This window comes from Paramisgurnus dabryanus, chromosome 11, assembly GCF_030506205.2.
Source record: "Paramisgurnus dabryanus chromosome 11, PD_genome_1.1, whole genome shotgun sequence".
Lineage (NCBI taxonomy): Eukaryota > Metazoa > Chordata > Actinopteri > Cypriniformes > Cobitidae > Paramisgurnus > Paramisgurnus dabryanus.
Window position 1 is genome coordinate 28,731,325 of NC_133347.1, and position 12,320 is coordinate 28,743,644.

The 12,320-nt window shown below is 37.2% G+C and overlaps 1 protein-coding gene across 1 annotated transcript; it reads right to left on the reverse strand.

The window, feature by feature from the left end:
- Positions 1-448: 448 nt before the first annotated feature.
- Positions 449-12,053, reverse strand: rad21l1 (RAD21 cohesin complex component like 1). Its single transcript, XM_065247989.2, has 14 exons — positions 11,895-12,053; positions 11,113-11,281; positions 9,660-9,789; positions 9,450-9,549; positions 9,254-9,354; positions 9,075-9,170; positions 6,947-7,054; positions 5,625-5,750; positions 5,088-5,317; positions 4,862-4,958; positions 4,536-4,678; positions 4,334-4,447; positions 2,861-2,935; positions 449-1,208 (listed from the first exon to the last, which is right to left on the reverse strand). Exons 2-14 carry the CDS (start codon positions 11,251-11,253, stop codon positions 1,020-1,022), a joined length of 1,650 nt encoding a protein of 549 aa, XP_065104061.1. The 5' UTR covers positions 11,254-11,281; positions 11,895-12,053; the 3' UTR covers positions 449-1,019.
- Between the last annotated feature and the right edge of the window lie 267 nt (positions 12,054-12,320).

Sequence of the window (12,320 nt, forward strand, 5' to 3'; positions counted from 1 at the left end):
CTCTTAGGGCATTGGTTCTCAAACTGAGTAACTTCTTAGTAAATACATTAATTTATCATACATTCTGTGTAATTCAACCTCAGAAAAATAAGGCTTCTACCCAAAAGCATTACATTGTATAATTTAATGTTTTCATTTTATTCAATAAATGTATAAATGTTTTTTGGGGGGTCCATGAAGGGATGCACCATACACAAGGGGGGCTGCACCCGAAAACGTTCGAGAACCACTGCCTTAGGGGCTTGTTGTTTACCTGACCCTGTAAAAACTAATTTAAAGTCATTTTTTTGTGATTTCTAACACAAAATTATATATTTATTTAATAACCTAAAGAAAATTCTGTGAAAATAATCTTGATATCTTAAATAAAAAAGTAATTAATTTAACAATGTTTGATTTATTTTATTTATACATATAAATATACATATAATATATAATTGCAAAAAAGTGAAGTCATCTTTTTTTAACAAGCAAAGGGTGAAAACACGACCAAAAATAGGAAACACACTCAACACAGGACAAAACCAACCAAGTTTAACCTAACTAGGCTATGAATCTGTGTAGAGAGAAATGAACAGAACAACCTACTGGGTTTTTGTCCATGCCATTTCAACGTACTTATTAACCTATACCTCTATTGTGATGAACCTAAAGAATGTATTTTATGTATTATACTAGGCTGAGACAATCAAATGTTAAGTTGATATAGAGATAAAAACAGTCCAGTGTGATGCCTGCTGCTCTATAGTTCGGGGTCCAGACCCAGGTCATAAAAATGTGAAAGATCTTAGTATATATTACCTTGTTTTACACTATACAACACTATAAATTCAGATAAAAATGACAAAATTATTTACAATCGTTTTGGATTTTAGTTCATCATGTTTAGTAAGGTGAGTTGTCTACCTAAACAGGGCAGCAATGTGCTTCAAACCAAGAACATGCAACAAGCCTAAGGCTTTTAATAACTTATAAATTCAAGTAAAGTTTATGGCTCCTAAAGCTGAGGATGACTTGTTCTACAGTGAGTGGAAGCGGGGTCCAGGTGTGGCTATGATGTCACTGTAGGGGGCGCTCTGATGCAGGTTCAGCGCCTCTTGCTTCTTTAACACCAGTAGGCAGAAGAATACTGCTGCTACATATGAACGACTGCTTCCCTCACATATAGCGTGAAGGCTGTATGTTGCATTCGGAGAGCAGTTTTGACTCTGAGGGTAGCAAACAAAAAACTGTTAGTGAGCACACACACTTGCACTTTACAAGCTGCACATAACAAATTGTCATTTAAATGCTATCATTGAAATACTCTAGGTTCTGCTTCGCTGAATCCACACTGGCTATGTTCACATGCACAAAATTGTGTCAATCCGACTAATTTGATCCGATTGAAGGTATGTTACGATTTTACATGTACCCTTAACACTACAATCTGATTCATTTAAATATACCTTCATATATAATCCGAACCAAATGTTTGCACAAGTGCACAGCCAGGGTTGCCAGATTCGCATATCAAAACCATCCCAATGGACATTCAAAACTACCACAAAAGTCGAAATTGAGGTGGAGAAAGTCGTTCTTAAAGGGACTGCAAATAGGATTTACCCCCATCTAGTGTTGAAATTTTGCATTCAAACGAACAGTGCTCTCTAGCGCCTCGCTTTTCCAAATGCGTGTTGCAACTATGGTAGCCGTTATGTACACACTGATCTCCTTGTCCGTTTCAGTTGGTTCACGTGTTCTGAATGAAAACACGTTGTGGAAATGCATTGGTAGGCTAGTGTTTTTTGTCCCTCTCTGCTATTATAGTTTATCAATACGGCGGAACGACATGGAAGCCTCCTTGGATTTACCCGTTCAATGTAAATGAAGAGAAGAAATTCTAAGCTTACAAAGAAAAGTCAGATCACTGGCAGAGATCATTTGACAGCAACAAGGACATATTTATGAATAAAGACATTGAGTTTGATTACCGGTAACAAAACACTTAAAATGCTACTAACAGTCCCTTTAAGAAGTTTTCAGATATAGGGAATGAAAACACAATTTTATAAAGGCACAGTGCTATTTTATTGCCTTATGTAGCCTAATGATATGAAAGTACACATGAACACTGTAGAAATGGACAGTGTGTGACCTCATTACCTTAATAATGCATGTTGCCATTGCCTTGCTATTAGGGATGGGGGATTTTTATGTGGTCGATTCAAAATCAATTCTCAAAGACCACGAATCGATTGTTTTTCCATATTTATTTCCGCTAACATTGAACGTAAGATTAACGTTAATCTAATTACTAGTCTTCTCCACTAGAAGTCACCCTCTTTTTCCCTTGTGCAATGTTACCAAGCAGCAAGAGGCAAGCCTGTCATTCATTCATTCAATATTCTAATATTTTCTAATATAATATATATGTATAATATAATATTCTAATATAATATAATATTCTATATAATCTTTATTCATTGAGTTGAATCAAGTATAAACATTTTCACGAGAATGTTTCATTGACGAGAATAATGTGCTAGGTAAATATGAGGTAAATATAAGACGTGAACTTGCACACAAGGGTTCTGCACATGTGCACAATGTGTTTTTGCATCCGATTGAGAAAATACCACATTTCACGTGTTTACATGCATACTTTTCTCATGACGAATGGATCACAGATTGGACTACAGCAGCCCTTTCAGTACAATTGAGCCATAAATCCGAATCCGATAACATACAAATTATTTGGTAGCTACTGTCTTTTTGTTGAAAGAGTCCAAAATGATGCAGAGACATTAAATTTTCCGATAAATTAACCCTTAAAGGCCACATCCACATAAAGTGGTGTGTGTGTCTGTTTACTTCTTACTTTGAGCATTTGGAGGAGTTTGTGTGCCTGACTGGTCATTCTCCTATCTTCCACATCTTGACTGTCCAGAGAAGACTGCAGACACACAGAGACACAAGTAGATTAGACTAGGCATCTGCCAGTACCAATTTTGCATAAGGATTTTGTTCGGTGCTGTAGCTTTTGTCAGTATTATTGTATTGCATAACAGAACAGGTTAAAAAAATAAAGTTTGTTTTTAATGACCACATTGGCCTTCTAAATTAAAAAGACCACAAAATGGGTCAGTAACATGAAGCAGTGCTATAATACAAAGTTTAAAGATTAACCCTTACATACATGAATGTTTTACCAATCATTGAGTCTTTAGTGACTCAGAATGTATATCTAACATTGACCTCTGAACTTCCTCTTTAGTATTATACTTCATTATCAACGATTACATAATGATAAACTAAAGCATGTGCCTTTTATGTTTTGATATTTTGTCATCAAACAGATACCAAAAATGATACATGACATTAAAATGATGCACTTATGGCATTCTGGTTATCTAAAGACCTGACATATGCTTTGAAGGCTTATGAGGAGAGGAGGATCTAGCAACATATCTAGATCAGAAAACTAAAGACAAATGAAAAACCCTCTCTCTGTGTCTTCTTTTTTGTGAAGGCATTGTTATTTTTATTAAAGGTCCCATTCTTTTTGTGTTTTTGAAGCTTTGATTGTGTTGTGATGTGCTCATTTTTGACACAATTTACTTATCGTTATAGCGCTGTTTTCACTGTCCTAAAAACGGTCTGATGTATTCCTTGTTCTATGAAGTCCCTCCTTAAGAAATATGTATCGAGTTCTGATTGTGTAGTTTGTTTAGTGTGTTGTGATTCGACAGCAGCTTAGCTTAGCAGAGCCGTTTGAGCCAAAGCTGGCAACTGCGGTATCCCTGTGGGCGGAGTTTAGTCAAAAAACTGTTCTAGTGACGTCATTAAATCAGGAAGTAAAGGGCTGTAGTCCAAACCGGCCGTTCGCTGTAGGCTTTGAAAAGCGAATGCTGTTAGAAAATATATCGCCTGGCAGTGAACTTTGAGCTTTATCATTTTACAGGTATTATTTATACTATTATAGCAACATTACAAACTAACTAGAGTTTAAAAATGGCATCAGGAAGAACGTGACCTTTAATACCGAGCAGAGGCTCCAACCACCGGGCCACCCCCCGGTGCATGGCCCTGCTGTGTTTTCTTGCCAAGTAGGAGCACACTAAATACTGACTTTTGCCAGAAGCAGCCATTTATTTTCTGATAATTGTGTGATATTTTTACAGTGTGTGTACGTATTTCACGGGGACTCAAAAAATGAGTATGGACGATCATAAAAACTTTGCTAAAAAACAAAGCGTGTACTTTATATACGCTATCATCCTACAAACCTTATTACTGTTTTAAAAAGTGTCCTTATGACTAAAAGCAAACGTGTTTGTGTGTTGCTTACTACCTGCACCAGTGTCTGTGTCACTCCGGAGGTTTCCCCTATCTCTCCAGATGGATCAACCAACATTGTGTCCTCAGAGAGAGGCTCAGGATATGACACCTCCATCCTACTCTCCTCCTGTGACAGAGATATGTGAAAGGAAGAAATTAAATAAGGGTTTACATAAAATAATGTTTTATTCAGTAAAGTGTGAATGTGTTCCTACACTGGTTGTGTTCCAGGGAGGTGGAGGTGCTGCATGAGTGATGGATGGCTCTACAGAAGTATCTGCTGCTCTATCTTGATCTACAGACTCCTGTAGCAGACTCCAGTCATCCAACACTGGGTCAGCAGTGTCCTCTTCGTCAGCTACATCGCACAAAAAAAGCATAGTAGAGAAAGCACTTTTGTATGATTTTAAATTAACAGGTCACTCCTTAATCACCCATGTGTTACTTTTTTAATTATTTTGCAGAATAGTATAGATAAGCAAATGCAAGTAGAAATACAGAATTTGTATTTCTGACCCAACTGTTTCCCTTTATGTCGTACCCTCTCTGATTTGCTCTCTCATCTCCTCGGGGTCTATCTGCTCTCTTGCTTCCTCGCTCAGCCTCTGTCTCCTAGCAGACATGTCACGAGGCAACAGCTAGAGGAAAGAAAGGATGCTTCCCATGATGCACTGCCTTAATATCACACTGACAATATAATGATAGCTGTGGACTAAAGCTGAGCTCTGCAGCAGGGTCAGAACCAGACAGAAGTGAGTGTGTGATACCTGCTTTAAGTCGGGGTGTAAGACTGAAAGGCAGAAACATGAGAACAGTTGCTTCACCCCTCCGTTTTCCTTCCACTCCATGAGCTGACGAGTGGGTGGGGCTATTTCCAATACAGTTAAAATATCAGAGGTGTCAGACAGATGTTCCTTGATGACATCGTTAGTTAGTTCTTTTGATCGATCAACCACCAACTTCCTTTTCCTCTTCCCTCTCTTTTTAACGGAAGATGCTAAGGAATGAAATCCATATTTTGAAATCCAAATGGAAATTTGAGTACATTGCATTATGGGATACAGAATTTAATGTTACACTGTATTTTGCAAAGTATATTTTCCAATTAACTTTTCATGCATGCTATTTAATGTAAACTTACTGCATTCCAAACATATCCCATCCTTAACAAATCTTATGTCAATGGTGCCCCCTTGTGGCTTAACAAGCAGTTAAAACATCAATATTAAAGGTCCTACAGTTTATAATTTGACTTAAACATTAAATTACTGTCAAAATGATTTCCCATAGCAGTTAACACTCACGTGTAGCAGCAGTGGGTGCGAGGGCAAAGCCTTCCTCTGCATGCACTAAAAACGTGGTCTCGGTTACGTTCTGACTATTCATACTCATTTCTGAAGTGGACACCTCTGGATTCACAAACACTGGCTCTTTGAGGAGGAGGACACAAATATTAATGTTGCAAGCAAAAGGCAACTCCTAAGACATCACACATAGGCTGCGTTTGAAATAGCCCCCTATACCCTTATTCATTATTTCCCACATATATATTAAACTCAAATGAATGAAAATGAGTGAGTGTATTCGGACACTTGAGCTCGCCTGCAGTGGGCGTCATCTTCTGTTGAGACATAAGAATTTATTCGGTAAGTAGCGGCTAGCTGTGAGTGTTATTATTGCAGTGCATTGTGGAGTTGAATGAATGCATTCGGACACCACCAAAAATGCATGCTTCCTCAAATAGGTGCATTATTTAAGGGTATAGGATGCTATTTCAGACACAGCTATAGACAGAGTCCTTGTAAAACAAATTACCTAACATCCAAACATAAGCATGTCTAATTTTTACAGGCTTATCGAGAAGACTTTAGTAGGATTCAAGCCTATTCATCATAACCATAAATTAGTATCCGCTTTTGAAGTCTGACGTCATGCACCACACCCCAGCCCAACCAATTTTAAAAACCATAAGGAAATAACAAAAATATCATGCTAACATACACTCGTAAATAATGCAAAATGACTAAAAACACCCAATCCTAATTTTAATCTCTCAATAACAAAATTTGAGATGTCCATTCCCACATTATTAACTGTAACATTACAGTAAATTCTTGTTTTTACTTCATGTTGAAACCAAAACTTATCTTAACCCTTTTGGGGCGGTTTCCAGACAGCATTTAACAGGGCTCCAGACTGCTACCAAATGGTGGCATTTTGCCACCAAAATTTGAGAGTGTGCCACTGATTTTTACATCCAGTCGCACATGTGCGACCAGTAAATTTGACTTTTTTGTGATGTGACACTGAATTTGAAACAGCACATCGTTTCTCAATGTATATGCATATCTTCTGCATCTACGATTAAAGTTTTTATTAGTAATACAGTGGAAATTAGAAATGTGAAAAAAGATTTAAGCATAATCCCAAAACAAAATGCATGTCTGGTAGTCTTAACTGAAAACAACTTGCACTGACATCTTAAAAAATATCACTGACATTGTTTTGATGCACATCTGTAATGTTTTTGTAAGGTATGATTGTAAAAACATTCCTTATCCCTTTCCTGGCATCTAAACCTTGGCTGGGAAACTGCCCCTTTAGTTATTAATATAGCACATATTACCTTCTACACCAATGGCAGTTGGTGGAGGTGTAGCTGGTAATTCACTTGGCGTGTTCTTCTCATAGAAATCAGTCACTCGAGCATCCTTACTGGTGCTTGCTATAAAATCTTGCCATGCAGAGCACAAAAAAACAATGAATGTAATAAAATCTGGAGCCATTAAATCCACCTTTGTGACATTACTCAAATATTAGGCACAATTTGGGCTGTCAGTAAGACTTTATTGTAATAGACGTCTACCAATATCATACATCTCTTAAGTTATTTTAAGTTTATTTTGGCTAGAAGTGGATTACTCATAGCCAAACTATATCAGGGGCCCGTTCTTCGTATGTCGCTAACTCAGTTAGCTGGATTTGATTGTTGATGATTTGGCATGATCTTGGATTATTTGGTTCTTCGAAGCTCATTCTAAACTTGGTGTCATAGCAACAGGTCTGTAAGCTCAAACCTGCTCGGGAGCAGGCTTATTTCATGTAAACAAGATTAGTTTGTACCTTTTTAAGCGGATGTGATACGGAAAGTCTGACGCAGTCGCGTATTCTTCATTATACGAGCGCAATCTGCGTAAGATGCATGATTAATATAAAGAGCTTTTCAAATTCAACACGTAATAAAAAAAGAATATATTAATTAAATCTTTTAGCGATGTTATTTAAAAAATATATAATATAACAAATATATTTTTTCTGTACTTGTGCGACTTGTTTTTGTGTAACAGGTGTTTGATTATTATTCTTAAACGAATGACATGCTGATCACATTCATTTTAAATTTGTTTGAATTTTCCATAATAAAAACAGCAATTAATCATACCCAGCACTAATAGATGTTATGTACAATAAAGACTATTACTCAGTATGAAATTATTTTCATTTGAATAAACTAATCTCCTATTTTAGTTTTGTCTGTAGATTGTCAAGTAGCTTACAATGTCATGCATGAAAGGGTTTTCGTTTAGTAATTTCTATCTGTTCTATCTTTAAAACGTTGTCTACAAATATGTTACCCTGTCCCTGTTCTGTGACAAAAATGACCAAAATAACCAAATAAGTTTTTTGCACATATTTTCACATATCTTTATCTTCTTTACTACACTTTTCTGTGCAGACTCAGCAGATGCAGGACTTTCAGTTAACGTGGAATACTGCTAATATAGTCAGAAATCAGTTAAGAATAATGCAATTGAAGTAAACTTATTTAACCACTTGCATAGTTTCTCTAAAGGACTACCATCTGAGAGGATTTCTTTACTGTCATGTGCATTGCTATCAGAAACGGTTGTATTTTATAATCTTTTGATGTAGAATAACATTACCATAACACTACAATTAAAATTGTATTTATCAGGAATTAAATTGTTGCATTGGCTGTCGGTTTAAGAAAGAGCAACTGCTCCAGAGATTGTACAATCAGCCAGTTTAGAGACATCACTCCTGCCAGCACATCACATGAAGATGGAGGGCCACCACCTGTGTTTTTTTATTCTGCTTTTTAAGTTGCTGTTACAAACAGACAAAATAGCATTTAACTGTTTTTAAAAGAGACTTAAAGTACTTTAGGAGCATCAAATTTTAATTACAATCATTAATTTCAATCTTTGACAAGCATAGTAAAGATATCAAGATTATATTTTTACAAAAAAATTTACATTATTTATGGTGATGTATGTACTAAAGTAGCTTTAACTGGGTTTTTAAATTCAGTCACATAAAAAGTTCACAACCTTCCATCAATAGCTCTCAGACTGCAGGGGTTAAAAATGGGCGTGTTCTTGGCCTTTGTAACAACTGGCCAATCACAGCGTGGCTGATCAGTGTTTTCTACTATCGATATGTATTGACTTTTCTTGCAGTGCACGAACGCGCAGTGATCTCAGATAATTAAATCCTGCCATAATAATCATCAACAGCAGTGGTGTTCAAAGAACCAAATAGGCGAGATTATAATTAGCCAGATCTAAACTTCTCGGATGTCTCATTTGATCTCGGATGTATTAAGCGACGTACGAAGAACGGGCCCCAGGTCTATAGTTAACCTAGACAATGAAATGACAGCTATTGCTTACTGGGTACTAAGTTTGTGAAAAAATGTAATGTGAACGCCATGTGTTGATGTTAAAATGTACCAATGAGGTCAACAGGCATATCTTCATCGCCAAAGCAGTCGCCATGAACGCTGAAACTTTGATCAAACAGTCCCTGAATTGTGTGGGCTTCATCCCCTGTAAATGCATGGAAAGCAAATGTAGACAGTGTGGTACAGTTGATGTAAAAAACTAGTACTTCTATTAATTCAAGCTATTACCTAAACCCATGTTGAGATAGTTGCTTGCCAATGTCTCTTTTAGAGTAATGTCTTCTGTGCGACATTGATTCAAAGAGAAGTGGTCTACCACATCAATGGTGCTATGGGTAAATGACATAACGTGATAAATAAGTAATAGCATAGCAAAAAATGTATATCTGAAGTGCAGTGATTGGGTGATATAGATAATGCCTACTTGAGATCAGGCAATTGGAGGTCAAAGTCAATGAAGTCTTCTTGCAGAGTGATATGATTAAACGTGGCCTCCAATGCATCCTCAGGCAAATCTGTTTGTCCTGTACTGACAAAAATCTGTGTCAGACACTGTGCTTTTTCAATATAGACATTCTGCATTCATTTTCAGATCTAAGATAACATACACAACATGACGTGTGTTTGCATTCACCTGGCCGGAAAGCCACTTTAATTTTGACCAATGCATCGCTGCAATCTGCAAGCAAGTATCTGGTTTTCCGAGAGTATATCCGAACAACTCCTACGAGAAGGTGACCAGAAGTCCGCAAACCAATTTTAACCTGGAAAGTTAATCGTTGATGTGGATCACACGCACAAGATAGACAGAGCGAAATAAGAGTTAAGCTTGATACAGTAAAACTAGCAATAGCCCATTTAGTTCTCAGATTTAAGATGTGTGTCATGTTAGATAAGTATTCACTAGGACTGGGCAGTATATCAAATTTATATATCAGTATTTTTTAAGTTAATATGTGATACTTCTGCTTTGTGTATCAGTCATTGTACGATGCGGCGTTTGGTTGTTGTGTTATTTGTCCCACACCTCCTCCACTGAGTTTGGACGGCCGTGTGAGAGCTGACACTGACGAGCTGAGCTTTTCACCCAAAGTTGAATATTTTTCTACTCTCAGGGGGCGTGCACATCTAAGCTTTTACGCCCAAGGCCGGCACATGTTTACAATTGTTTTCAATGGAAGCGTGCCGTTTTTTAAAACAGCCAGCAGGTGGCGGATTTTTCCGCGCTGAAAGCCTGCGCTCTGCGTTTTTTCTGCGCTCAGCGCTGAGCATCGAAAGAGATTCAACTTTGGGTGAAAAGCTCCGCTCGTCAATGTCACTTCTCACATGGCCGTCCAATCAAAGTGGAGTTAAGGGTGGGATAAGTCTCACAACAACCAACCGGCTCACAGCTCAGCGCTCAGCTGAAGAAAGCTGGCGCTCAGCTGAAAAAAACAGCTGGCATTCGTGTCCTCCAGGCATTTTCAGCCGCGTAAAAAAGCTTTGGTGTGTCCTGGCCCTCAGGGTGAAAAAACCACCAGCTACTGGCTTTTTTGAAAAGCGCCAGGCTTCCATTAAAAACTGTTGAAAACATACGCTGGCTGCTGCCGTAAAAGCTTTTGTGTGCATGCTACCTAATGTTATTCATCAGTCAAATCATATTTTTAGCGAGTTCAGGTGTTTTCTCTTAGTAGGGCTGTTGTATTCCACTTTGTAGAAAATACAGAGGAATTCATAGCCAATTATCTAAAATGACAGAGATATGAATTTTTTTCACTATCACCCAGCCCTAAAAAAATCTGTCATCATTTTCTATGTTGTTACAAACCTGTACAAATTTCTTTGTTCTCATGAACACAATTAAAGATATTTTGGGAATGTTTGTAACCAAACCGTTTGTGAGCCCCATTCACTTACATGGTAGGAAAAAGAATACTATGGTAGTGAATGGGGTTACCAAACTGTTTGATTACATTCCTCAAAATATCTTTATTCGCGTTCATCAGAACCATGAAATTTATACAGGTTTGTAACAACATGAGAGTGAGTAAAATATGACAGAATTTTAATTTTGGGGTGAACTATTCGTTTAACCAGGTAAATCTCACCTGAGATAAAATTTCTTGGATGGTGGTCTCAAGGTTACATTCAAACACATGTGCTTTAGTTATCTTCTTCTCCCAGTGAGCTGCCAGCCAGATCTTGGCTAGTGTGCCTCGTTTAGAGGTGAAGAGTTGAGCATAATACATCGTGCTGGACAAAGATTTAAAGTTTGCACTGTGGAGCACAAATAACAATGACTTGATAGTAAATATGCAAACCACTGTTTTGTTTATATTTCTACTAGCAAACGGTGTCTAGATTGAACTACCTAGACAGCCCGAACAATATGTGACCCTGAAATCAAGGCTAAAGTCTCATGAGCATCAAAGTTTGATTTTATTCATTGATTACATAAAGATATCAAGGTTATACTTTCACAGAGAGTTCTTGCAGGATGATTTTATGTAAAAAAAAAAAACACAAATTACTTTAGCTGGGTTTTCACAGATAACGTTAGACGGGTTCTGAACTGCTGTCTAGTAAGGTAACTTGTCATATATTTTAGGTTAGGGAATTACCTATATTAGTCAGCTTACGAGCTATCAATTAACTAACGTTACATCTCTGATTATGTTTACTTTTTACACCGTTAACGTTACGTTATTCTTAAAAACTACACGCAATATGTTCGGATTTTCCACACAGGTTATCAACATTTCCCGCTTTGAAGCAGCAGCATCATTTTTAAGTTTGCTGACTAGAATATTGTTCAAATGTAGCGTATGTAGATACACATTACACATTGTTTTAATTGTTTTGACAGCTTTCATTAACTTTAGCCTCTTACCTGTTTTTAACGATATCTTAAAGTTGAAAAAAACATATTAGTCCATCGGAAGACACACGCGCGTGCATCCCGCCATTTCTTAAAGCGATATATCATCTGCCTGTGTAATCTTCAACTGCCGTTTATGCGCGTGCATTTTGTGAGGGATTTGTAAATCACGCTGTTGCATGAACACACTTGGTTCAGTGTCAATGTTTAACGTTGTTTGATGTAAACATGCAAAAAAGGCACTGGACATGCATATTAAAATAAATACTAGAATAAAATAAATACTGAAGCTCGAGTCTTAGATCTTTCAAATGATGTATAGTTTGTTGAAGTACAGTCTTTAACATTTAAACTAAACTAATGTAAACAAAGAGATCATCAGTGCGCTTGACGTCCTTGTACTGGCAGGTTCGTTCTCTTCGGTGGTTTCACCTTGCT